We start from the raw sequence: 27,004 nt of genomic DNA, 5'->3' as shown, positions 1-27,004 counted from the left end.
TGTAACTGTTTTTACCACTAGAGAGCGCCCCTCCACTCGCCCACACCGCAGGATAAAACTGAAGCACCCCTCCCTCCCGAAAAAGTGGGATTCCGCCAGAGGCCTTGCTCTGCGTTGATGAACACTGGAGTAAAGAACTTGGAACTTGAAATCTACAGTCTCAGTACTTGTTACTCCCTCCACTTACCATCTGTGTCTCAGCTCCAATATCACCTCCAAAGAGAGAGCTTCGAAATTTCAATGTCCTATCACCTCACCCGGTTTTATTTCCATTACAGCTCTGATCACTATAGTATCTAAAATCACCTACTGTATGTATTGATCCGTTTGCCTGTGCCCCCAACTGTCCCACGGATGAGGGTCCTGAGAGCCAAGTTCGTATCTGTTTAAATTTTGCTGTCACCCCAGGGCCACTCCCAGGTCAGACTCCCCACAGAAAATGGTCAGTGAATAAAATGATGACATGTCCCTGGTTCCAAGAAACCCTCAGCTCAGAATCGGGAATACGCAACAGATGAAGGCGGCTGGGGCCTGAGGGAGGCCAGCTGGTCCAGAAGGGGAAGAGGCTGGAAGCCCAGAGATTTTGATGATTAAGAAGAACAAAAGGACCGGGCGGGGGGTGGTGGTAGCAACTCAGCGGGGGACATAGTGGGGAGGGGGCCAGGCCTCCTTTCTCCTGCTCCTACACCATGCCCATCCTCCCTCCTAGTTTTCTGGGGTTTGAGCCCCACTATCTGCACAGAGCAATAATAATAATATCAATGATAATAGTAATCATATAAGGTGCTGTCCAGACTTAAGGGGGAGGTGTCTGAGCAACCCCTTTCCCACCCTAGAGTCCTAAAGTCCTGGAAGGCCTGTGTGGTTAGTAGCTCCCCCCCCCCACCCCGTTAGAGACAGCTGGAACCAGGAGATGCACCAACCCATCCCAAAGGCCTGTTTAACAGATGGAGAAACTGAGGCCCAGAGAGAAAGCGCCTTGTGAAAGGACACCAAACAAGCCAGTGAAAAATCGGAACCTGAACCCAGGGGTGCTCCTCCCTGCAGTTGCCTGCAGGCACCCTGTGTGGTCGGGGAGCTGTGCTCTCAGCCTTTGGGGGTTTGTATCCAAAGAAGCCAAATAGAATTTTTCAGTCAACTCTGCACGAGGGTGTAAAGATGCAAACGAAAGGGCTGTTGCAACTGGCTACACCACTGTGATCAATGGGCGTAGCCCAGGGCTGGTCAGAGATGGCGTGACCTTCCTCGGCAGGTAGAAAGCTCACTGTCACGTGGGGTGAAAAAAATAGTTAATGCTTAATTAGTACTTAACAATGACAGGCACTATTTAAAGCCCTTTTTATTAAATAATTTATATGTATATTATAAAGATATAATATAAAATACAAAAAAACTGTGGTACATTTACACAATGGAATTCTATTCAGCAGAGAGAAAGAAGGAGCTCCTACATTTTGCAACAGCTTGGATGGAGCTGGAAAGCATTATGCTAAGTGAAATAAGCCAGGCGGTGAAAGACAAATACCATGTGATCTCATCTTTGACAGGAACCTAAACAACAAAACAAAGAAACAAGCAAAATACAACCAAAGACACTGAAATAAAGAACAGACTGACAGATAGCCCTGGCTGGCATAGCTCAGTGGATTGAGCTCGGGCTGCAAACCAAAGTGTCGCAGGTTCGATTCCCAGCCAGGGCACATGCCTGGGTTGCAGGCCACGGCCCCCAGCAACCACACATTGATGTTTCTCTTTCTCTCTCTTTCTCTCTCCCTTCCCTCTCTAAAAATAAATAAAATCTTAAAAAAAAAAAAAGAACAGACTGACAGAGTTCAGAGGGGAGAGGAGAGGGAATTTCGGGGGAATTTCAGGGGAAAAGGGGAAGGGTTTACAGGAACGAGTATAAGGACACATGGATAAAAACTAGGGGCGGGTGGAAATGGGAGGGAGGAGGAGAGGGTTGGGTGGGTGGGTTGGGATAGGAGTAAAAGATAGAAAATTGTACTGCAACAACAATTTAAATAAAATTTAAAAAATAATAAAATCAATCACTTGGGAAAAAGATATAATATAAAATATGTTTAAGTAGAAGTATACATTAATCATATACCCATGTTATATTTAGATTATCTTATTATTATATTAAGCATACTGCACTGACCTCGGAGATTCCTTACCACAACCTGTGGCATTACTATCCCCATATTACAGATGAGAGAAAGGGGCAGGGAGGTGGAAAGTAGTAACACAGGACCCTAAGCCCACTGGGTGGGCACCCAGAGTCCGGGGCTTCACCTCCATCAAGTGCCTCTGCATTAGAATTTCCAGAGGTTTTGTTAAAGTGCAAGTTACTAAAACCCACCCAAGCAGTTTATTTTTAGCAAGTCTCCGGCAAAGTCTGAGGACTGAACTAGGTCAGCGTGCGTCTTTAACTGCTGTTAGTCTTCTGCAGTGATTAAGGCTGGCTGTCCCCTTGGCTGCTCAGCTGCAGTGTGACTTTAGCCTCTCTGAGCCCCCAATCCTTTTCGCCAAAATGCAGGCCTTCTAAATACCTATTCACAGACCCTGCCTTTGGACACCCAGCCACCCTCTGGCCCAGGCAGGTTTTTAGGAAGTGAGGAGGAACACCCCCACCCCTTCCTGCCCCACGGAGGCCTCAAAGAAGTCACCCCTTTCACTGCAGTTCAAAAAGAGGGCGTTTTTGTCAGAGCGCCTCATAGTCGCTCGCCTGTTTGCTCCCTTCCCCCATTCACGCCTCCCCTCTCCTCTGAGCCTTGAAACCCCTAAATTAATAGTAATAAAAAAGAGCCACCGTTTCCTGAGCTTGTGCCTTTTTAGAACAGAACTCCCCAGTTCCTGGGCTCCTCCAGCTCCTCCGGCCCCGGTCCCCCCTGGTCAGAAGCTGGGTCTGTGGCTTTGTGCCCGTGCCTTTTATGGTGAGTGCTTTTTTTGTCCTGGCTAAGAAGTCTTTGCCAACCTCAAGGTCATGAGGATAGTCACCTATCTTCCTGTTTGAACACTTTAAAACAGATTTTTAAAAAGCTGTAGAGTTTAGGTGTATGACCCATCAACTGATTTTTGAGTGAGGTAAGTTCGCCCATGGAAATGCATGGACATTTTTATCAAAAACGAAGTGACTCAATGTACAATGGATCTGGAAAACTTAGTACCAATAAAAAGAATGTAAATTGTCTCCAAAAGAATGAAGCAACTCTCTTTCTGGACTCTATTCTGGTCCATTGCTCTGTTTGCCTATTCTTCTGCCAATATGCACTGTCCTGATTACTCTCGTTTTAAAATGAAGTCTTGAAGTCAAGAGATTAAGTCTTTCAACTTTGTTCTTCTTTTTCAAAATTGCTTTGTCTATATGAGGTGCTTTACATCTCTCTGTGTATTTTTAGAATAAAGTCTTGGGATACATTTTGTCAATACATACATGCTTTAGGAATCACTGCATCTCTACTGGGCGGGGCGTCAGCAGAATGAAATACCTTCTGGAAGACCTAATCCTCCCTGAACAAAACAGGACCCCTGGGTCGCACTGCAGAGACTGAGCACCTGGGATCAGGGAGGCCTATTTTTCATTGAACTGTGTCCCCCGAAAATTCCGTTCAGTTCCTAACTCCCAGCACCTCTGAATGTAATCTTCTTTGGAGAGGTAACCGAGTTAAAGGAGGTCATTACAGGGAGCCCTAATCCAGTATGACTGGTGTGCTTATCAAAAGGGGACACTTGGACCCTGAGTGGTGTAACTCAGTGGCTAAGTGCCGGCCTGCAAATCAAAGGGCCTCGGGTTCGATTCCCAGTCTAGGGCACATGCCTGGCTTGGAGGCCAGGTCCACAGTCGTGGGTGCGTGGGAGGCAACCACACATTGATGTTTCTTTCCCTCTCTTTCTCCCTTCCTTCCCTTTCTAAAAAATAAATAAATAAAATATTTTTTTTAAAGAGGGAGGGGACATCTGGACACGGAGACCTGCCCAGAGAGAAGACACTGTGAAGAGACACATTGAGGAGGAGGCCGTCTACAGGCCAAGGAGTGCCCGCAGCTGCCAGGAGCCCGGGGGAGTCTCCAGTGGATTTTCACGGCGCCTTAGAGGGAACACGGCCTCCAGAATTTTGGGGCAACAGGTTTCTGGTGTTCTCGGCCCCCCAGCTCGGGTGCTGCAGTAAGAACTCAAGGAGACCAGGAGCGCCCCGGAGAGAGCCGAGGTGGGGTCCTCAGCCAGCCGCATGTGCTGAGTTCTAATGAGTTTATCAGGGGCCGCAAGTGTGTTCAAGACGTCAACAGAGACTAGAAAAGGGCACGGCGTTTGGAACCAGGCCCGCGTCAGTTCGAATCCCAGCTTGGTCAGCTTATGACTGTGCCGCTCTAGGCAAGCGGCCCAGCCTCTCTGAGCCCCACCCGTCAGATGGGCATGGAAATGGGACTTGACAGAAGGGTTGTTATGAGCGTTTCTGGAAAGAACATTTGTCTGGCAATTAGCACGATGCTCCATAAACGGCGGCGACTATTTTCCCTCTGGTGGGATGTTCTGTGCTCCCTGGAAGGGATCGTTTCATTCCAAATCCAACCAAGTGGCTACTTATAAAAGGCAGAATGTCGGTGAGAGTCCAACTAGGAAAAACACACCAGCACAGGGGAACGTATACAGAGAATTGCTTCGTGGGTAAAGGAAGACCTTAGCAGTGGCCAGAGGGCTCAGTTCCACTGGGACTGGAGGGACAGAAGGAGGTGTTTCTGGTCCCCAGGAAGGACTGTTGTCACCAGTTACAAGCTTGGACCCGCAGTGAGCCTGTGTGGTGGGAGGTGGAGACGCAGGAAATGCGGCTGCTGCTGGAGATCCTACCCCCGGCAGAGGGAGGGCAGAGGGAGGGCAGAGAAATACCCTGGCTCCTCCCTCCCGCCCCCAGGCTCCTACCACCACGGCCGCCCCGTGAGTGTATCGATGCAGGAGGCTAGTGGAGCAGCAGCCTGCTGGGATCAGCCTCCCCATGACGCAGAGCAAAGCAGCGGAGGGCAAGGAATGGCAAAGAAGCCCAGGACCAGAGAGGAGGGCTTGTGTGGAATCCCTCTGAGCCTGATTCTCCACCTAGAAAACGGGGGTAATGGTGTACGGGTATCTCCTCTAAGTAGCTGAGTGCCTGGCACGTGAGTGGAGGTACCTTTGTCAATGTGAATAGATGGTCGCGTTAGCTGTTTTCTGCTCAGGGGATGAAGGGAGGGAAGAGGCCTGGGAATCAACGCAAGGTATAGGAGCAGAGCGGCTGCTGGTGGTATTTTTATCTCGGAGACGTGCCCATCTGTCCTCTCTCTGTTCTAAGCTGATGACTCTGACAGTCTCCTTTTAGAACTCCTGAGTCAGGGCTAACCACACCAAGTCCAGGGTAGAAGGTCTCCAGGCCGCTTCAAAAGGATTTCGGATCCCCTGGATTTTTATTTAGTGTCTCTGCCTCCAACGGCTGCCAAAGTTTCCTCGCCTCCTCCATCCCGGGGCTGAGCTGTCTCCAGACTCTCTCTTTGTATAATTAAAAAGAAAAATAGAACAGCCGATGTTGCCAAACATGTATTTAAAGTGACACCTTGGGTCCAAGGGAGTGAAAAATAAAAACGTTTAAGGTTTAGACTAAAAGTCTCCATGCTCAGCTGTCTCCTGACCCCGGGCCGCCTCTAATCCCTCACCCTGGTTTGTAAAAAGCCTTTAAACTTCAGGCATTTATTTCCCAGAGAACAATTCCAGTCTGATCACACAGAAAATGCCCAGCCTCCCAGGAACAGCCTGTCCAGTGCCAAGGGGTTCCGAGAGGCCCCTGGGGAGGTGGGGAAATTGGGGTGCTGATCACCCGAGGAGCCAGCCACCCCTGAGCCCTTGCTTCTTCAGCCTGCCTTTCCCCTACCACGCCTGGTCCACCAGCACACCCAGGCGATAGGGCCCTTTTGATTTTCTTAAAGTCTCTGCTCATCTCCCCAGTGTCCTCCTCCATCTTCGGCAGGTCCCCATCGTCACTTACGGGGGTGGGGAGGAAAGTCCGCAGCCGTCACCTGCGCCCAGGCGTCCCCTCCCTCTTGGTCCTCCTCGAGCCATTCTGTAGCAGCAGCCAGGGCGATCTTTCTAACAAATCCGATCCAGGCCCCTCTCTGGTTGTATTTCCTGGCGCTGCTGTGACTAATTACCACACATTTAGTGGCTTAAAACAATACAAATTTATCCTCTTACCGTTCCAGAGGTCAGAAGTCCAAAATGAGTCATCAGGGGCTAAGACTGAGGTGATGGCAAGGCTGGCTCCTTCTGGAAGCCTCCAAGGGGAATCTATTTCCTTGCTTTTTTTTTTTTGGAGGGGGGCCTCTAGTGGCTGGTCGCCTCGTGGCCCCTTCCTTCTTCTTCAAAGGACGTCAGTCCAGTGTCCGCTTCCACGGTCACATCTCCTGTTTCCGCCCCTTCTGTCTACCTCTTGTGAGGAGCTTGTGGTTACACCAGGCCCACCTGGCTAATCCAGGACGGGTAGTTCAGCTGGTTAGGGTGAGTCCTGGTACGCCAAGGTTGCGGGTTCAATCCCTGGTCAGGACACATGCAAGAAACAACCCATAATGCAGAAATAAGAGGAACAACAAATCAATGTTTTTTTTTTCTCTCTGTCCCCCTCCTTCCTCTCTCTCTCTTTCTAAAATCAATCAGTAGCCCTGGCTGGTGTCGCTCAGTGGATTGAGTGCTGGTCTGTGAACCAAAGGGTCACTGGTTCGATTCCTGGTCAGGGCACGTGCCTGGGTTGTGGGTCAGGTCCCCAGTGGGCAACCACATGTTGATGCTTCTCTCCCTCTCTCTCTCTCTTTCCTTTGCCCTCTGTCTAAAAATAAACAAATAAAACCTAAAAAAAAAGTAAAATCTATCAGTAAAAGTAAAAGATCCTTGACATAGCTTGATCGCATCGGCAAAGCCCCTTCTGCCATATGAGGTAACAAGTTCACAGGTTCTAGAGATCAGGGTGTGGACATTTTTTGGGGGCGGGGGAGTCATCCATTGTTCAGGTGGCCCCACCGCTTCAAGTCCTCCAGTGGCTTTTCATCTGAGTTGCAATAAAACCCAAGCTCCTTACCTGCGATGGGAAGGCCTCCCACGGCCTAGCCCCTTTCCGGCTCTCTAACGCCATTCATGCCCACCGCCACCGCCCCGCTCCCAGCTCACTTGCACAGGAGCCACTTCTTGCTGTTCTTTCCACGGGCCAGGTCCTCAGGGCCTCTGTGCTTGCTGTTCCCGCTGTCTAAATGCTCTTCCCCCAGATCTTCACATGGATGCCTTTTTAAAATTTATTTTTAAAAAGATTTTAGTTATTTTTAAAGAGAGGGGAAGGGAGAGAGAAAGAGAGAAAGATCGATGTATGATGTATATCGGTTGCCTCTCTTGCGCCCCCAACTGGGGACCCAGCCTGCAACCCAGGCGCGTGCCCTGACTGGGAATCGAACCACGACACAATCGACTGAGCCACACCAGCCAGGGCTGCTTCTTCCCTTTTAGACCTCAGCTCAATGTCACCTCCGAGAGGCCTTTCCCTGATTAATCCATCTCGCCCGTCACTCCCTGCAGTCTCTCACGTCGCCGCGGTTTCCATAATGTCCCCATAAAACCTTAACCTCACCTGTGGGCTTTTTTTTTTCCCACTGCTCCATCCCCACGACTGGTGCATGGTAGGCGTTTATTAAATGCTTGTTGAATGAATGAATGCGCAGATGATGGTCTGATGGTCCAGTCTGGCCTCTGAGCTTCAGTTTCCAGGATTCAGGCTCAGGGCGGAGGCAGGTCAGAAAGATGGGAGGGTGCAGTGCTTCGTGAGTCCTTCCTGTGTGCCCGGCCCTGAGCTAGTCCTTCCCTCATGAAGTTCAACATTCATTGAACACCATCTGCGTGCCAGGCCTGGTGCGACCGACTTATTCAATGCAAAGAACATTTATTGAGTGCCTGCTGAACGCTAGGTCATGCATGTTTGCTAAGCAGCCACTGCATGCCAGCTATCCCAAATCAGTGCCTGAGTACACAGTAATAAAACACGTGCCTGAATCCACGAATACCCTCAAGGATCCCCCAGTCTTCCTTCTAAAGTGCCCTGTAAATAAATAACTAACATACAAAGGTAAGATTATAATGCGGGTGTGTTCAGAGCGTAGAGGGGCCCTTATCGCCTCACAGTGCCGGGTACCTTTCCCAGACTCTTATCTCCTCACCTGTGGCCAGCTCTTTGAAGGCCAGGTTGCCTTGCCCCTCGCTCACCTGCCCGCCCATCCCCTGGGCACCCAGGAAGGGCTTTGCCTGTAGCACATAGTCAGCCAGTGTCTGTTGTCTGATTCCTGCTGCTCGTCCTCCTGGTGGTGGTTCCGCCCTTTGCGCACCAGAACAGAGGGCAGCAGGCTGGCCCTAATCCTGGGGCTGCTGCCAGGGAGCTGGGAGCCTCCCGCAGGCTGCCCACCCTCCCATGTGGCCTTTTTCAACTAGAAATGAAGCACTTGATTCTCCCTTCTTGGTGCAACCCATTTGCCTGGACTTCTTGCAAAAATGTAGACAATGCACAGAAATTATTGCAGCCTCATACCCTTATCATAGTTACAAGGCTTTGCCTGGCCTGATACTTTCCTTCCCTCCTCTCTTCCTTCCTCTTCCTCCTGCTTCTATTTTAAATTGTGGTAAAATATACATAACAACTTACCATTTTAACTATTTTAAAGTGCACAGTTCAGCCCTGGCCGGGTAACTCAGTTGGTAAGAGCATTGTCCCAATGCACCAAGGTTGTGGGTTCGATCCCCTGTCTGGGCTCAAACAAGAAGCGAGCAATGAACGCATGCACAAGTGGAACAAACAATGTTTTTCTTTCTCTATTTTTTAATTATTATTTTTTCACTTTATTCATTGATTTTAAAAAATATTTTATTTTATTATTTATTTTTAGAGAGGGAAGGAAGGGAGAAAGAGAGAGAGAGAAACATCAATGTGCTGTTGCTGGGGGCCGTGGCCTGCAACCCAGGCATGTGCTCTGACTGGGAATCGAACCTGCGATTCTTTGGTTCGCAGCCCCTACTCAATCCACTGAGCTATGCCAGCCAAGGCTTATTCATTGATTTTTTTTAAAGCATACAGTTCAGTGTCATTAAGCACATTCACATTGTTGTGCAACCACCACATACGAAGATGACTTTAATAATATACCAACTCTTTTGGTGAGAAATGGCTAATCCCATGAGCATGTGTAAAAATAAAGAAGCATATTATGCAGTTCTAAGCTTTAAAAATAGGAAATAAACAGTAAGTGTTTTTTTTTAAGTGCTGTATTATTGTCACCATCAGCTTAATTTACAAAGCTTTACCACCTTCGTAGCAGCATTATTCGCTGTAGCCAAAAGGCAGACACCACCCGAATACCCATCAGCAGATGAATGGAATAACTCCTGTGCTATGTACATACCATGGATACTTTTTTAAAAGATTTTATTTATTTATTTTAGAGAGGGGAAGGGAGGGAGAAAGAGAGGGAGAGAAACATCAATGTGTTGTTGCTTCTCATGTGCCCCTTGCTGGGGACCTGGCCCACAACCCAGGCATGTGCCCTGACTGGGAATTGAACTGGCGACCCTTTGGTTCACAGGCGGGTGGTGAATCCACTGAGCCACACCAGCCAGGGCCACACCATGGATTCTTGTTCAGTCTTAGAAAGGAGGGAAATTCTGACACAGGCTGCGAGGTGCATGAACTCTGAAGACATTATGCTCAGTGAATTTGACCAGATGTAAAAGGACAAATATTGGTATGATTCTACTTACTTGAAGAGCCTATGGTAGTCCCATTTACAGCGACCAGAAATAGAATGGTGGTTGCCAGTGGCTGGATGAGGGGGCCACGTTGGGAGTTATTTACTCGTTAGGAGCAGGGTTTGTTCGGGAGTGTTATGGACGGAATGTCTGTGTCCCCTCCACCCAAGCTGCTACATTGGGCCCTACCCCCCCCCCCCAGTGTGATGGTATTTGGAGGCAGAACCTTGAGATGATTCGCTTTAGACTAGACCAGGAGAGCGGGGCCCTCCTGATGAGATTAGCGCCCTCAGAAGAAGAGGAAGAGAGAGAGAGCCCTCGCCCTGCACACGCCCAGCAAAGGCCGTGCGAGCTCTCCAGGACAAGGCTGCCATCTCCAGACTCCAAACCGAGAAGCAGGCCCTCGCCGGGAACTGAATGTGCTGGCACCTTGACCTTGGGCTTCCCAGCCTTCGAAACGGCGAGAAATAAATGTCTGGTGTGTAAGCCACCCAGTTGATTTTCTTCTAGTAGCTCAAGCTAACTAAGACAGAGGTGATGGAAAATTCCAGAGCGGGGTGGTAGTGATGGTTGCACAGCAGCGTGAGTGTGCTTAGTGCTGCTGAACTGTAGACCTGAAAGTGGTTAAAGTGGCCAAACCTACGTTGTCTGTGTATTTGCCACAACTGAAAAAAAAAAAAAAAACAGTGCTTACTTCAGCAGTTCGTTTACTCAAATTGGAACAATGTACAGCATATTAACGTGGCCCCTGCACAGGGATGACATGCAAATTCGTGAAGCATTCCATTCGAAAAAGAAAAAGAAAAAGAAAAAAAGAACAGTGGCAACAACAAAACCCCCTTCTTTGAAATTTTCCACGACCCCATCTCCGTCTCCTCCTCCTAATGCCCCAGGGGAAATTATGGCCCTCAATTTTGGATTTATTCCGTTATTGTTTGTTGCTTTTCTATATAGTATACTGTTTGTTTTGACATGTTTTTGAACTTAATATAAATAAACTTTACTGTGTGCCTCCTTCTGCAACTCGCCCTGCAGTGCAGTGTTTTTTTGGATCGGAGTCATCCACGTGTGGGGGGGCTCATTCTTTTTTCAGTGCTGCGTAGTTTTCCTCCTTACAATGTACATAACCTTGGGCCCTTCAGATCCTCTCAGTCTCCCCGCCTTAGGTGATCTCTTAGTCACTGGTTGCATCCTGGCTGTTGCTATGGGGACCGGTCCTGCGCGGGCTCTGACCTGGTGGCCTCCCCCCGGGGCTGCTGTGTGGCTGAGGGGCTCACACGTGGATATACTGATACAGAGTGGGGCGTACACCCCATGAGGCTCACCTGTGACAAGGAGCCAGCAGGGGATTGTCTTCCCTTCCCCCATGCTCTCCGGAGCCACCCTAAGATGCCGTAGTACCTGTGGCCTCTCCTCAGTGTCCTCCTGTCCACTCACCTGCTCGTCTTCCCTCGGCCCCCCTGTTCCTCACTCCTGCTGCCCCCGCAGAGGTGCACAGCACCAACGCCTGATTCTGGCTCTGCTTTCCCAGGAACCCGACACTGACGTAGCCTGCCATCCGTCCCCCTCCTGCTGACGGGCACTGTGTCGAGTTTTTGAGATTGCGTGCAGTGTGGCCGGGACTCACACCCTTGTTCATGCTTCCTGGCGCACTTGTGTCCGTTTCTGCAGCGTGTCCCCAGCAGGGGAACTGCTGGATTGCAGGCTGCACGCACACCCTCTCCCGCTGCACCAGACACTGCCAGGCTAATTCCCGAAGTGCCTACTTACTCTTCCAGTTTATGTCAGCGCCTTCCGCGCCTCCAGCTCACTCCATTGGTTGGGCCATTCGGGTCTTCTTTCAGTTCCTTTGGCCCACGTGCCCCGCCACCATGAGGCTCCTGAGTCTGCTACTTTTTCTGCTGAGAACACTTTGCCCGCGCTCAGCCCAGCTGAGACCTCCTGTTTCCGCAGAGATCAGCTCTGGGCCCCGCTTCCCTGGGACAGCTTCCTGGCTTCCTCCTCAGCCCCAGACCAGGACACTCCCCCCAGCCCCCCCGCCCGTTTGTTTTATGCTGCTCACAGCCTCACACTCCTCTCTGTTGTGATACACCGATCAGTTGCAACGCTTCACCTGTCTGTGCAACTGTTGGAACAAGGGCTGCTAACATCGCTGAGTTTCACTGGCCTAAAAGTAGTGATCTCCATGCTCGTTTAAGTTCACTGCCATATTCCAGCACCCAGCCCTCTGCCTGGCACATAGTAGTGAGTTGATATTCTTTTTCTTTCTTTTTTAAAAAGATTTTATTTATTTATTTTTAGAGAGAGAGAAAGAGAGAGAGAGAGAGAGAGAGAGAGAGAAACATCGATGTGCGGTTGCTGGGGGTTATGGCCTGCAACCCAGGAATGTACCCTGGCTGGGAATCGAACCTGGGACACTTTGGTTCCCAGCCCGTGCTCAATCCACTGAGCTACGCCAGCCAGGGTTCTTTTTCTTTTTTAAAAAGATTTTATTTATTTATTTTTAGAGAGGGAAGGGAGGGAGATAGAGAGAGAGAAACATCCATGTGTGGTTGCTGGGGGGCTGTGGCCTGCAACCCAGGCATGTGCTCTGACTGGGAATCGAACCTGCGATGCTTTGGTTCGCAGCCCGAGCTCAATCCACTGAGCTACACCAGCCAGGGCGATATTATTTTTCTAATAGCCATTCTGTCCTTACTCACATGCAAGTTCAGTGTCTAATATTCCCTGCACGTTTCACATTCATTGGCATCTACTGGGAGCCAGGATCATGACAATGTAAATAAACACAGTGTCTTTCCTTGAGCAGCTCACAGATAAAGGTCAACAAACATTACTGAGCTGGCTGGACCCTGGCATGTTCTAAATGCTCAGCAACTGTTGAATTGACTCAGAAGTCACCTTTAGCCTGAGTATTACTATAATGAGTAATGATGGCTACTGTTCACTGAGCACTTATTATGTGCCCGGCACTCTCCGGAGTGCTTTGCATTTGCCATCTCATCCTATCCTCGCCTCCCACCAGGGAGGGACCGCTATCACCTCCATTTTACAGATGACGAAACTGAGCCTCAGGAACCTGAAGGCACTTGTTCCAAGTGACGCAACTCATAAATGGTGCAGACAGGATTTCTCAGGCGGAGCTGCTAACTACCTCTCGTGATGCTAATTTCCTCCTGTCCCCATTCCACTACTTTCAGATTCCAGAGGCTGAGTTCTCACCCACAGTGGCAAATTCATATCTACCATCACGGGGCACCTACCAAGTACTAACTGCTTTGCATCCCTCCATTCATTTTTTTTTTCAACAACTATGTACTGAGGGCCTACCACGTGCTAAGCTGTGTGAGAGGCAGGAGATATAGCGATGAACCAGACAGAGTAAAACACCTGTTTTGCAGAGTCGAGACCCTAGTGTGAGGAAGAAAGAAGGAAAACAAGTAAACCATACGGCAGTGATCAGTGCCCCAGGGCAGATGCAAGCAGAAAAGGGAGCTGTGGAGTGCGGTGACCGAGGTTTCCGTGGTCTCGCTGCTTCTTCCCCACTGTCTTCTTTTTCGAGTGACAATGAGGGCCAGGGGGGTGACATGGCGGCCTCACAGCTGGCGGGCGGAGAAGTCAGGGCCCTGGAAGGACTGAGGATCCCATCGCGCCGCTCATGCTCCTGTGCCTACTGAGTGCTTAGCATTGTGGGGGAGACACAAAGAACGTGAAAGATTTTTCCGAGAGGGTAAGATCTGCCAGGCCAGTCCGTTCACCCGGGCGAGAGGAGGGCTCACACGGCTGCACAGCAGTGCCCTGCGGCGCCAGAGCAGACATTGAGTGTGACTGGCTGTGGGAGACTCTCAGGCTGGAGTCCAGACTCAGGCAGACAAATCAATTCCAGAGATCAGGAGCGGAAGCCTAAGGCACCCATGCCCTAGGGTTGTCGGTGATTCACAGACCACCAGTCCCTGTCCTGCCCCCAACAGCCAGCTGGGAGCCCCACCCCTGTCTGCCCTAGGTCTCCAGCCCTCCAGGGCATGAAGTGGGGAGAAAGTGACTAGTGACCAAGTGACAAGCTCTGGCCTGCCCTGGGGAAGCCACACACTTGCAAATAGTGGCCTCCTTTCCCCCCAGGGGCATGAACCTCTTGAGGGACCTCTCAGATAAGGGGGTCTGGGGCGATGACAGCTGCCCTGGGGTGGTCCTGGGACTCCGTTTCTGCCCAGCAGATCGCCTCAACCGGCAAGGCAGTGTGGAGCTCAGGGGAGGGGAGCCCAGGCTTTGGAGCCTCTGAGGTGCAGAGCGCCACCGCCCTCGGGCAGGCCACCTTGCTTGCTGCCCTTGGAGAGGGCGCCCTTAGAAACCTCTGCATGCTCTTTAAAGAGGCACAGTTTTAGGTCTGGTTAACCAAGCTGAAGAGAGACATATTTTGGAGTTTGAGGAATTCACTCATTCAACAAGTGCTTGTTGAGCCTATTTTATGAGCCAGGCCCTCAGGCCGAGGACAGGCAGTTAACAAGAGCAAGGTCAGGGCGAAAGGCCTGCTCTCCGCCATAAATAGGTGCTGACGGACCCAGCAGAGGGTTTCCTATAAAGGCGCTCTGTGTATGAATCTAGGAGGCGCTCAGTAAATAACTGGGGAGCTCCTGTCGTTTCAGGGAGAGATGAAAAGCCGCCGACTCCATCGGCAAAGGGTGAATGGCTCGCCGGGGAAAGAGAATCTCAGCCCTGTTGCTCCCAGATTTCTGGAAGGGTGAGGAATGTTGGGACCAGGGGAGGCACGATGGGGGGATGCTGGACTTCCATTAGACGCATACTTTTATTTTATCTATTTTTTAAAAGATTTTATTTATTTTTAGAGATGGGAAGGGAGGGAGAGAGAGAGGGAGAGAAACATCAATGCGTGGTTGCCTCTTGCATGGCCCCCACTAGGGACCTGGCCCGCAACCCAGGCCTGTGCCCTGACTGGGAGCAAACCTGCAACCCTTTGGTTTGCAGCCCGCACTCAATCCACTGAGCTACGCCAGCCAGGGCTAGACACATACTTTTAGAGGAGGTTCTGGCAGTGTGCTAGGTAGGAGACACATCAGTGACCGAGCCGGGGCAGTGGATGAGACCTCCCCAGTGGGTTTCCTGCAAAGCTGGAGCGTGCTGCATGAACGATTCCGAGTTCTTCAAATAAACCTGCTTTCTCTCCCCCAGGCCTCTGCATGTCCTCTGTGGGGAGCCCTCTCTCCTGCCAGTCCTCTTTCTCTCCAAAACCGGTATCCTCCTGGAATCAACTTCAGTATCTTCTCCTTCCTGCCCCTCAAAATGCTTATCTCATTATCTTATTGCTGCCTTTGCTCTCACCAGACTGAGCCCTGGGAGGGCAGGAAAGAGAGAAAAGCCGGGCTGTTCTGCCCACCTGGGGGAGGTTTCCCCTCCAGCATTCCCCTGGCGGGGTGCGGAGAGGTGGGGTGGCGAGGACACACTCAGTTTCCCCAATCCACTAGTTAGGGTTATGAAGTCCAGAGGGTCGACTTCATTTCAGCGAAGATGCATCATCTATGGACCACCACGTTACAGAACATTGGCTCATCCAGACCTCATGCAGCTCTTACAGGTTCGATAATATGACTCCCATTTTACAGGCGGGACGACTGAGAGTGTTTGGGCGTCTGATTCAAGGTCACGTAGCTCACTCACGCCGTTTGGGAGTTTCAGTGTTGCTTTATGTAAATGCTTCTGTTCCAGCAGTTCCTTTTACATGAGGTAATGCGTGTGAAAGCTTTTCTGTAATAGAGCCATGTAAACACCAGGCGTTATTAGTTGTCAGTCCACAGTATTTGGAGAGCCCAGGAAGGGGCGCTAATGAAAGCCAAAAGGTTCAAGGGCCTCTCTTAAAATTTCCCCGCGTCTATGCTGGTTCCCTCTCCGGGCACCTCCAGATATCACCTCCTGCCAAGTAGAATTTGTTTCTCAGAAGTTGCAAGACGTGGGAGGTTAAAAAAAAAACAAAACAAAACAGCAGCACCAACAACTACAAAAAAACTCCTGCAGAGGCCTGAACACAAAGAGTCTGAATTTTGAACAAAGGGCAGGGTGAGACCCGAGAGCAGAGGCTGACACATCCTCTCTCCAGCTGTGAACCGGGGGTCTGAGAGCTGCGGCGAAGGTCCCCGGTCCCCACAGCTCTGGGCAGGAAATGCAATTCAATCCTCCCGGTGACTGATGGCTCTGCGAGATTAATGGGATCGTCCCCAGCCCCGGACTCTGTTCTGACAGCACAAAAAGTGAATCAAACTTCTCTCCTCCGCTCTCCTCTTACTAAGGAAGCAAGGTCAGCTGATTCCTCATTTTAAAGGTTCAAAACTCTTCTCCCGGAAATGTGTCCCCAGGTGTCCCTTTGCAGGAGGAAACTGCCTTCTGGGGTGAGATCCAGAGGTGGCCCCTGAAGGTCCGGGGGCCTTTCTAGGCTTTTCATCTGTCCCTGCTTCATCTTGCAAAATAAAAACTAATGTAAAGGGCCTGGTCGTCCCTGAAAGGGTTAACGGCCAGCCTTGCTGTGTGACCCTTGGGGATTGGTAACCAATGACTGTTTAGCATGGTGAAGTAATTCTTGGGTTTTGATTTCCATTGGCTAACACACTTGTCCATCAAACCAAAGATGCAAGTTTTGAAAATATCTTTGAACTTTTTCTGACTTGCTTCCTGGTGTTAACCCCTTAGTAAACTCACCTGTTATTTCCAAGTTTCTTTGCAATGCTCACACAGGAAGGGAGATATTAAAAAATGCAGAACTCTGCACATAAACTTGTCTTCCTCAGATGACCAAAGCTATCTGTAATTCTGCTCTTTCTGATACCCCGATCTACAAGGGCCCAAGCCATGAAAACACAGAAAAGGTCTTTGGGAACTGCAATCACTTGAATAGAAACAGTGTGGTCTGTGGTTCCCCAAAGTATTTTTTTTAATTGCAAAAGTAATGCAAAGTGTGGCAAACTTTCAGGTTTGGCAAAGCCAGTTACTGGATACACGAGTCCTCGCTATACATTTTTTGTGATACTTATTTTCTACCCCTTTGTTTATATTATGTTATATTGGCTAAGTTTAAAGGGGCACAATCATTGCCAAAAGTGCAAATAATATTTAAATATAGTCTCTACATAACCTCTTCAAAAATGTCCTCCCCTCCTCAAAAATGATCAATTTTCCTTGCTTTTCTTTTTCTTTTGGCATCTGTGCATTACCTATATCTAATTTGTTTTAACATAAATGGGCGAGTAACATACACAGTTTTCTGTGACTGCTTTTTCCTTCCCTGACCCTTCCTGAACTTTTCCTGTATTATGACATTCGGTTTCACTTCATCCTTAAGTAACATTTTCGAATCAGGTGAGGGAAAGAGAGTACATGGAAAGATCACCAAGACCGTATTAAGTGAAAAGGGCGGGGGGGGGGTAGGACAGTATGCCTATGTGTGTGACACAATAATAAAAGAAAACACGTGTAGAGGTTTGTGAACACGTGACACTATTTCTGAGAGGGCACTCAACAGACTTGCTAATGAGTTTTCTGGGGGTGGGAGAGAAAGACATAAAGCAATATTGAAACAATTTTTAAACTCTAGACTAGCTCATAATTACAGTATAACTTGTAAAATATGTAAGGATTTGGGTGCCCACCTTGTAGATGCTGAGAGAAAATGACCAGTAACTTCATATCACCCCTAGAGTTGCGTCTCTTCCTGCGTTTCATGTTAAACACGCCTTTGCTTTTATTTATGCTTTGCCACTTATCTCTATAGAGCTAAACAATATTTATTTGGTTTTTTGGATTTGCCTAATTTGGAATGTTGTAGCCTCAAAAAGGGGGAATAAAATGAAATTCATTTTTGAATAGGTAATATATCCGTCTAGTACAAAATTCCAAAGGTGCTACAACATATAAAATGAAATGTCTATAAGGTTCAAAATTGGGACATTTTAATGCATACAAGTGGTAAAAATTTCACACTGGACCAAACAGTAAGTTTTCTTCTCTCCTCTCGGTTCTTTCCCCCATTTTTTACTCTTTCTTTCCAAAGAAAATTCTGTGCACACAAAATATATATACATATAGATATATCCCCTTGGTTCACGTAAGCGGTCAGTACCATGAAGTATTCGTGTTCTGCACCTTGTTTTGTTGTAGGGCTATGCGATCACTCCACATCGGTATATATAGAGCTACGTTATTTAAAAAAATGATATAAGAACATTTCGTTGGGCACATAGATGGTCCAGGAATTATTTCATCAGCTCTCCAACTTTTAGAGATCGATTTGATTCTTTTTCTGCGGCACAGGGGGCTCTGTTTGCACCTTCGTGTCGGAGTCTCACAGGAAAGCTATCAGGAAGTAGTCCACTATTTCTAAGGCTTCCTGCCCCACCACCTCTTACCTGTCCTTGAGAAGTCTGTCTGATCCAGGCAGGTGGGACAATCCTCTGTCCAACTGGCATCCCCAAACACCGCAGACACTCCCGTGGTACCAGATGGCCCCTTCGAAGGAAACCTTTGCGACGTCCCAGGCGCCCTCCCCGCACCTCATCATTATAATACTTCACTCTCTTCATTCACTCCCCAAATGTTGCCAGAAGGTCGATACAGGGGCCCAGTGCCGAATCAGACGGTGAGGTAGGTGAGTTATTATGACCAATTCTGGAAAGCATTCGAAGGCTGCAACGGCCCAGTAAGTTAAAGAGGAGTTACATATAAGTATTTACATTTCATTACAAGTAAATAAATTTTTAACATTCCATGTCTTAATGCCATGGCCTGTGTTTCAGGTGCTCAGTAGTTGATGTGGCTGCGGGCTCCTGTGTTAGGGCAGACCTGCAGGGAGGCATAGCGCTCAAGTCTGTGGGCTCTGGATTCCTGTAAGCCCGGGGTTCAAGTCCTGTCTTTGCTGTTTCACAGCTGTAAATGTTGGCCAAGTAACCTAACCTCTGTGTGAGCCCCAGCTCTAAGAGTGGGGCATTACGGACCCTCCTTCTTAGAACTTTGGTGAAGATTTGGAGAAAGCAAAAGCGAGTGAGTGGCTTTGCTCAACGAGAGTTATAGTGAGCTCTCAAAACCCAGGAGCTATTGTAATTCTATGTAAGCGTGACAACAGCCTCCATTTCTGACAGTTTGAAAATCCTGACTTCTGAGGGTTCCAGCCCGTAGCAGCCCTTCCTAACTAACTGCCTTGGGAAGCCGGGGGGCCACTCCCTGCCCAGCCCGGAGTATGTCCACAGACGGAGCTGGTTCCTCCATACCCTCTGTCTTAAAGCCCAGAGCTGCTCAATCAACCTTTGATGAATGAAGAAATGAATGAATGGGGCCAACACGGGATCTGACTGGGCCTTTTGTAAGAATGAGCAGGAGGGTCCAGGAAGTCATTACGATGATGCTTCAGATACAACAGTCCTGGTCTTTTTATTTTCCTGCAAGAAAAAAATACCTCTCTTGGAGAATTATGCTAATCCTCCCTCTCTCACCTACTGCCCACTCCTCTGGGATATTAGCCCACACCAGGAGCTCAAGGGTCTTGGCCCTCCCCCCTTGGGCCCAAAATAACCTCCTCCCCCACTTGGAGCGAATGCCTGAAATTCTTTCAACAGGGGGACAAAGCCTTTCATCTGCCAATTACTGATAAAGGGAAAATGCAAATATCGCTGGGGAAGGTGATCCATCAAGGGCTCAACATTTATTGAGTGATCACTTAGGAGCAGGCGGCAGGGTAGGCGTTCTGGGGGAGTCCGAGGCGAGCAAGGCCCTGGCCTGGCCTATTCTTCTTCCCTCCGGTCTTCAGTTTCCTTGCAGTTCGTACAGGGAGAGGATTACATTAGGTGACTACCCTTTCCCACTCGGACAGGCCAGGGACTCCTCATCGGGGTGATATATGGACTTAACTGTTCTACCCTCAGGTGCCTGTCCTCAGATCTTTTCCTGACACCACATTTTGGGGACACCAGGAGAGAGAAGGGTCATTAGGAGGAAAGAATTAAGATTTCGGTTTTCCTTAATTCCACTTTTCTCACTCTCCTGTACCCTCCAGGCCCCGCACCGTCCTTAAACATGTTCATTTCCATTTCCTTACGTGGGGGCGGTAAAGGATGGTCAGTATCAGATAGAGCATGGGGTACCCGAGGCTCTGGTTAGATCCCCAGCTACCCCACTCACAAACTGTGTGATCTTGGGTGGGTGGCTTTGCCTTTCTGAGTTGCAGTTTCCTCATTTGCAAAATGAGGAATAAGAACACTATTTCCCTTCAAGCTTTCTTGTGAGAGGGAAGGAAATAAAAGGCACCCCCCTCAGTTCTTGACAGAGACGGAAGGCAAAAAACCCTTTTCGCTCCCACTAAGTCAACGTGAAACAGCGTTTGATGTTTGCCAGCTCGTGGACTTGGATGAAAACAAACCTGTCAGAGGTCTCTGGCGGAGGAAGGGGAAGAGTACAAGAAGACAGGGCAGGAAACTTTGAGACGAGTGTGGGGGAAGCGGTCTCTTAGGGTGACCAATAGGAGCTGATGGTTCACATCCGATCTCTGCTGGGGAAGCCACTTCCTCTCCACACGTCTGACTGCCGTGTTGACACGGGGATGACAGGGGGGCAGAGCCACCCCAGCCAGACTCATGACTTCTCTGAGCCTCGGTTTCCCTCTCTGCAAAATGACCTGCTCCATCGCACAAGGTTAGCGGCAGAAATATTAAAAGAATGGCAAGAATTTTTCACAACGCCTGCTATGAGCATTTGTAACATTCCTTTATTATTTATTTAATTGATTTAAGTCCCACTGCCTCGTCCTCTCATTGTGATCTTTACCCCCAAGATCAGGCCTAAGTTGGCCTAGAAGAATGTTTAGGGCCAGCTTTTCTCACATCCAAAGTCGACCTGACTGTTCCTGACAGAACGACAGGACAACACGTTCAGGATTCCAGTTTTGGGGGTGGTCACAGCGAACCAGGAATGTGGACAGGGAAGCATACTCAGAGCTAAAGATACTTTTTCTATGTATAGAGGGTGGCCATGCCTCTGCCAAGAAGCCCTCTAGGATTCATCAGGGGGCACCCAGAGTTCCCCGCGCCCCATCCCAGAGCTCCTTCCATCCTTCCGCAGACTTTCCTTTATAATCGGCCAATAAGGGCTTACCCTCCGCCGGTTCGCCAGCTGTGTTCGGAGGCGCCAGATCCAATTCTTTCAGCATTTCACTCCTGAGCCTCCATTCCCTCCTGTTGGCGAGCGCAGGGACCTCTAAAAAATGTCCAGCTTCCGTGCCAGGGCTCGTCACCCAGCACAGGACTCCACGCCCGCGGGCCGAATGAATGAATGAAAGGCAGCATCTTCCGGTCAGCTTGGGTCTGAAAAGGCTCTGCTCTGGCTGAATTTCCTGTACCTGCGTGCGCGTGTGTGTGCGCGCGCGCGCGTGTGGATGCCCCTCTTTTGAGTCTGGGAGTTTAAAAGTTATGCGGTTCGTACTGGAGTGGGGCTGTGCTAATACCTTCCGGAGCCCCCAAACGCCTCCTCCTTATGTAGGTCCGCAAATAGGGTCTAGGAGGATGGTCCCCCCCCCCCGCCCCCTGCCAAGAGAAAAGACTTTCAGAAGGAAAGGAAAAAATTTATATATTAAAAATGCTTTGAATTTGGATCGGCCCCGTAGGTAACGGGGTGGGGTGGCTGGAGGAGGAGGAAGAGGGGTAGCCCGTGGGCAATGGGGGGCAAGGGTTGAGCTGGGGGGGCGTCTTTTGGGGTGCCAAGCCTCACGAGCTTTCACGCAGGCTTGCTCCGCTTGCATTTCCGTGCCTCCCGCTGAGGCCAGCCGTGCAAATCTGCACCTCCCTCCCTCCCCCCTCCTCCTCCCCTCCTTCCCTGCCCCGCCATCTCCGGGATGCGCCCTCCGCCTGCAACTCAGCCCTCCAAAAGTCAGCTCTGCACACAACTCCCGGGCCGCGGCGGCGCCTGCGTGCAGAAGCTCACTCGTGACCCAACAACAAAACAGCGATGCCAGGGCGCTAACGGCGCCCGGTGCCTCCCGAGCGCCCTCCCCACCACACACCTCCCGGGGCCGCCGCCCCCGCCCCCCGGTCGCGGGCCGAGGGCCGCCCCCCCCCACCCTAGCCCGGCCGCGGGCTCAGAGCGCGATCGGCAACAATGTTTACGTTCCGGGGATTATGACGTCGACGCCTCCCCCCCCCACAACTGCTGAAAATGGTTTCCTAGGACTTTGCAAACGGATCTGCTTAAGTGTTGGTGCAAAACTTTGTAGATCTCGGCTCTGGCTTGCTTTATTTATTTATTTTTTTGGTTTGTTTTCTTTGGTCTTCTCTCCTTACCCCCTCTGCCAAAATGCAGGGGGCAGGAGTGTTGACAATTAATTGGTGAACTCTCCTAAAAAAATGGAGGCAGAGAAAGACTCTGGAAGAAGATTGGTGTGTAGCTTTTTTTTTTTCCCCCCCAATCTGTATCTGGTATATGATAGATCTATTTTTTTGTTGTTGTTGTTTCTCGCTGCCTTTTCTTTCCTTTTCTGTATTTTGCAAGAGGACCGGAAAAAAATATATAATAAATTGCATGCAAAAGGAAGCCAGCAGATTACTCCTCCAGTCTCTTGTGAAGCTCAGAGTCTCAGACACTTAAGTGGAGAGGTGGTAGCGGGGAAAGGCGTGGAAGGGGGCCGAGCGGGCTCGGGGTTCGCCCGGAATCTGGGGGGCTGCGGGGCCAGGCGCTGGGCGGTGGAGGGAGGAGGCAGGGGATGCGGGGAGTGGCGGGGGAGTCTCCTTAGGAAGTGAGTGTGCGCGCGCGCTTGTGGGGAGATGAGGCAGCTGCTGGTGCGTTTTGGGGTCTCGGATGGGAGCTTTGTGGCGGGCGGTCAGCCTCTCCCCCTCCCAAGCCCAGAACCCCCCTCCCACCTCTTCTTCTTGCACTGGAGGGCGGTCGGCGGGGGCGGCTGGGGTCTCAGCCCTTCCATTTTAGCTTTCCAGCTTCCCGGGTAGGTCGGGGGCGGCTCCAGTCTTAGAAATGCCGCCAGCCCCCGGTTCCGGCTTCCCGGCTCTGCCGCCGCGGCTGCTGTTAGCGCCGAGCCGGGCGCCGCCGCGGCTCCTCCCGGGGCCTACAGATGCCCCGCCAGCCCGTGCGCGGAGCCCCCTTCGCGGGTTACATAACGAAGCTCCCGGCCGAGTGAGCAAAAGTCAACACCTTCCGGGGGTGGGGAGCAAAGGGAGCCCCCCCCAGATGTCCCTTCCACGGCCTCCCGAGATGCAGGAGGGGAATGCCCTGGAGGGCGCAGCCAGACACTTGGGGGGTGCGGCCCCTCTCGTTATCCTGATTTCCAGCATCTTGAGCATTTGCGCAAAGTTGCTCGGGTCGCACTGGTAGGGTGCAGGGGTGCGCGGCTTCTGCACCTGTTGGAGCTGGGCCCAGGGTGAGAGGCGACCCTCAGGTCTCCCAGTAATGTCCCGGGCTCTCTGGCTTGGGTCCCCGCAGCGCCCGATTGACCGCCAGAGATACGACGAGAACGAGGACTTGTCGGACGTGGAGGAGATCGTTAGTGTCCGCGGCTTCAGCCTGGAGGAGAAGCTGCGCAGCCAGCTGTACCAGGGGGACTTCGTGCACGCCATGGAGGGCAAAGGTGAGGTGCCCCTTCCTCCAGCCACCGTCCGCGCCGCAGCCCGAGCGCACGTGGGGAGGGAGCTGCCGGTGGCTGGGTTCGTATTTCGCGCCCGCGTCCCCCATTCCAGGGGATCCGGTGACGAAACGAGGCCGAGCACTGGGGGGGTGGGGTAGGGTGGGGTGGGGTGGCGAGGGAGGAGGGCAGGCTGCTGAAACCGGGGCCGGCCGAGGGCCTAGGCCTGGCCAGCGCCCACCACCAGCCCCAGGGTGGGCAGAGCCAGGGTCTGGCCGACAGAGAGACCTTGGGGACGAACGGACGGGCGGACCGAGGGAAGGCGGGTGCGCCGCGTTCTATCCCTCCCGGAGCCGGCCCAGCTGCTTGCTCGCTGCCCGGCTGGAGTCAGACTGGGGTGAGGCACCCAGGCCTGAATCCTCGCAAACTTCGTGCTGTGTGGGCCCTTCCAGTTGGAAGCTGGCGCTGGGGGCGCCCAGGGGTCACCGAATGACGGGCCTCCTCAAGCCTGGGGTCTAAGGCACCCCATCACCTGGCGGGCTCTGCCAGATTGGAGCAGAGTCGCTGGCTCGCGTCCCCACCTAAGCCGGTGGCCTCTAGTCCTGCAGCTCTGACGGTTGGAAGAGGGGACTGCGGTGGAGGGGGTGATCTCCCCTCCGGCTTAAGGCTGAGTTCCCTGTCCCCTGGCACTTTCCAAGTGAAGACTTGGGGCGCCCCTCCAGGACGTGGGGTTTCTTCCGGGCCTGAGCTCTGCCCCCTTTTGAGGGCCCTGCCAGTTTAGAGCCTCTAGGATTGGGGGATGCCACCCAGTTGGAGACTTTTAGGGCTACCATTTCTCCCTGACCCTGGTGCTGGGAGCATGTCTGGGGACCCCGCCCGGTCTTTGGGGGTGCTGCGGTGCTCCGGCTTGAGTCCGAGGCTTCCAGCGGTCCTGTGGGGTTGGTGGTTTGGAGGTGTCCTTGCTTGCCTGGGCATTGCCCTTTGCCCTCCTGGGATTTGTAAATTCATCCCCCCCCCACCCAAATATTCAAGTTTCCTTTATATCACTCCGCGCCCGTGTTGTTTATCTCCCATCCCCCTTGGAAACCCCTTCCATCCCTCCGCGCGCTGATAGCTGAGAAGCCCTCCCGCCCCCCAGGTTCCGCTCCAGTGGCTCGCCTCTGCTCTCTCTAGAGACCGTCCAGGCTTTGCATTTTTGAAGTTTCTCTTTTGTGCCCCTGTTTTCTGGGGCGCTGGGCTCCCGTGGCAGGGGGTGGTTGTGGGGGGAGGGAAGAAGACATTTCTTCCAGCCTGCTCGGTCTTGAAGGGGCCATTCTCAGCTTCATTTAAATTTCCTTAGCACAAATGGGATTTTAATGCCTCGCCTTTCTTCACCCTCAAACTGAGTAGTTGACGGATCCGATGAGAAAACAATATGCAAACTCTTCCTGGTCATTTGTGAGGAATTCTCTGCCCCGGGGACCTCAGAGTTTTCTCAGGCTCATTGGAAGAAGCCGAAAGCTGACCCTGGGGGTGGGCTTTGGGGGTGTGTGTGTAGGGGGCAGGGGTTCCAGCAAGGGAGATTGCTTCAATCTGCTGTCCGGGCTCCTTTCAAAGGAGACGGTCGGCTCTAGGGTTTTGGTAGCTAATTCAGATCTGGCCCCAAAACTCGAGGGAGGAGCTGAGAAACAGAAGGAGCCCTGAGCTTGGATTCAAGATAGAAGCTTCTTAAACTTCTGTGCCTCCAAATCCTTAGGAATCCCCATTCACTGGGAGCCCCTGGGGATCTGAGCTGCTAAGGTCAGGGCTCTCCCCAGCCCTGGTTTTGTTCTCTCCCCCTCGGAGCTGCGCTGCCTCGGCCTCCTCCCCCTCCGAGCTGCCCCGGTGAACTGCTCGCCTGGGGCAGGGGCTTCCGTGACCTGTGAGCTCCTCCGTCTCCTGACTGGCCGGCGAGGCCTGGCGCCCTCGTGGATTGTTCCGTTCCCTGAGGACTTGGGGCCGTGAGGGTTTGTCTCAGCCTCTCTCCCCTCCACAGTTAGGGTAAGGATTTGGGGGTCTGCACCAGACAGACCCCCAAGTGGAAGACGGTGCCGTGATGAATTTTCTCTGGGCTTCTCCACGTCCTCTTTGCACAGTCTTCTCCGCCCGGGGCGCACCCCTCCGGGTTACCCCGTTGGAGCAAGTATTGTGACGGCTGCAGCACAATTTCACCATTAAGACAACAAAGCTGTGCCCAGTTCCCTAGTTATTTTGGCACCAAATACACAGTTTCCAGGGAAACCGGCTCCCCCCCCCTCCCCTTCACTATACAGGATATTACAATAAGATCTTCCCCGATGCTCAGCTACAATGAGAACCCTCCTCCCAGCCTCCTCTCTGGGCCTTCAGATCCTCCCAGGTGGCATTCTTCAGTCTTGCAGTCCCTTCCCTTTCTGAGCTCAGCTAGGGATGCGCGGCCCCGTCCCTCTTTGCTCAGCGCCAGCCCGGGCTCCTTCTGTGTGGGGTTCTTTCATGAGTCTCCGCTCCCCACCCCTCGCCCAGCCTTGGGCTGTTCATTGACAAGTTCTGACCCGTGGGGCATGCCGGGAATGACTGAGTAGGCAGAGGAGCTGAGAGTTGGCATGGTTTCTCCTGGGCTTCGCCTAATCCATTTCCCTGTCGTTTTTCCACGGAGCTTTGGCCCTCGAGCCGGTGCCCGCGACTACTGTAACCCCCCCCCCCGCCATCATTTTTCTCCCCCTCCCCAATGCACTGGGGTTCATTCGCTGCTTTGTGGCTTCACCAGCTTGTTTTAATTCCAATACCCAAACAGATTTCAACTACGAGTATGTGCAGAGAGAAGCTCTCAGGGTTCCCCTGATATTTCCAGAGAAGGATGGACTGGGAATTAAGTAAGTTGCCGAAACTAATTGCTCCCTCCTCCGCCCCCGCCCCCTGCCTCCCTAACACAGTTCGTAGCTTGGGATGGGTTCCTTGTATCCTCTGCCCCACCCACCCCTTAGCACTGGGAAGGATGTTTCTTCATAGCCTGGGGAATACAGTATCTCCTTGTTCAAGCCCTGACAAAAGGGAAAAACCTTCCAAAGATCGGACTTATTCAGAGAATTTGGGCAAAGAGGATATAGGACGTTTAAACAGTGCCGACTTTCTCCCCTGATTCACCCCAGCTAACACGCGGTGACTTCCTAAAGAGAGTGTCCCCCCCCTCACTCCAAATCAGGAAACTGAGGCAGCGCCTGGGCTGGGAAGGGATGGGCCGGCCTCCGGGCCCAGAGATAGGGTACCTGGTTGTGTCTTTGCCCTCCGACTCCCACTGTGCGGGGATTGGTCCTTGCCTGTGGGGGGCGTGGCTCCCCTGTCTCAGCCTCCCTCCCCTGCCCCAGCACCTGCCTCCTCCGCACTGGGTCTTGTTTGGTTTACGTTCTCTTAGAGATCTGTCAGAGCTCCAGGTGGGGAGCCATCTGGGAGGCAGGCTGGAAGAACAGGTTTCCACCCCTTGGGCAGGGGCGGGGAGGAGGCTGAGGGTGTCATCCCAGCGGGCTGCCCTCTCCAGCACCTCCTGCCACACCTGCGCAAGAGTCTCACTCCCCGCGGTAGAAATGAAACCTGCGGCGTCGTTGT

General features: G+C 51.6%; 1 protein-coding gene, 1 long non-coding RNA gene and 1 other non-coding gene across 7 annotated transcripts in view; 2 read left to right on the top strand and 1 right to left on the bottom strand.

The window, feature by feature from the left end:
* The first annotated feature begins 10,478 nt into the window (after nucleotides 1-10,478).
* Nucleotides 10,479-10,585, top strand: LOC123823731. Its single transcript, XR_006786582.1, has one exon. It is a non-coding gene; the product is annotated as a U6 spliceosomal RNA (small nuclear RNA).
* Nucleotides 10,586-14,736: 4,151 nt separating this feature from the next.
* On the bottom strand, nucleotides 14,737-21,291 carry LOC123822044. Of its 2 annotated transcripts, XR_006786202.1 has the most exons (4): nucleotides 20,935-21,291; nucleotides 20,204-20,458; nucleotides 18,201-19,226; nucleotides 14,737-15,552 (listed from the first exon to the last, which is right to left on the bottom strand). It is a non-coding gene; the product is annotated as an uncharacterized LOC123822044 (long non-coding RNA). The 2 variants fall into 2 exon arrangements; XR_006786201.1 differs by lacking the exon at nucleotides 14,737-15,552 and having other exon boundaries at nucleotides 17,744-19,226.
* A 723-nt stretch (nucleotides 21,292-22,014) lies between these two features.
* KDM2B (lysine demethylase 2B) overlaps nucleotides 22,015-27,004 on the top strand; it is a 106,728-nt gene continuing 101,738 nt past the window's right edge. For 2 of the 4 annotated variants that reach the window (XM_045845301.1, XM_045845310.1), the window contains exons 1-3: nucleotides 22,584-22,610; nucleotides 23,266-23,410; nucleotides 26,196-26,274. In XM_045845301.1, the coding sequence (XP_045701257.1) occupies nucleotides 22,596-22,610; nucleotides 23,266-23,410; nucleotides 26,196-26,274 (239 nt within the window). In that variant the 5' untranslated portion in view covers nucleotides 22,584-22,595. Of the gene's footprint in view, nucleotides 22,212-22,583; nucleotides 22,611-23,265; nucleotides 23,411-26,195; nucleotides 26,275-27,004 lie in introns of those variants that run through there. The other 2 variants (XM_045845284.1, XM_045845293.1) reach the window with 2 other exon arrangements.

Source organism: Phyllostomus hastatus, unplaced genomic scaffold, assembly GCF_019186645.2.
Source record: "Phyllostomus hastatus isolate PE091 unplaced genomic scaffold, TTU_PhHast_1.1 phas_contig_1162, whole genome shotgun sequence".
NCBI lineage: Eukaryota > Metazoa > Chordata > Mammalia > Chiroptera > Phyllostomidae > Phyllostomus > Phyllostomus hastatus.
The sequence above is the reverse complement of the archived record's forward strand: the minus strand, read 5'-3'. Positions and strand labels throughout refer to the sequence as shown.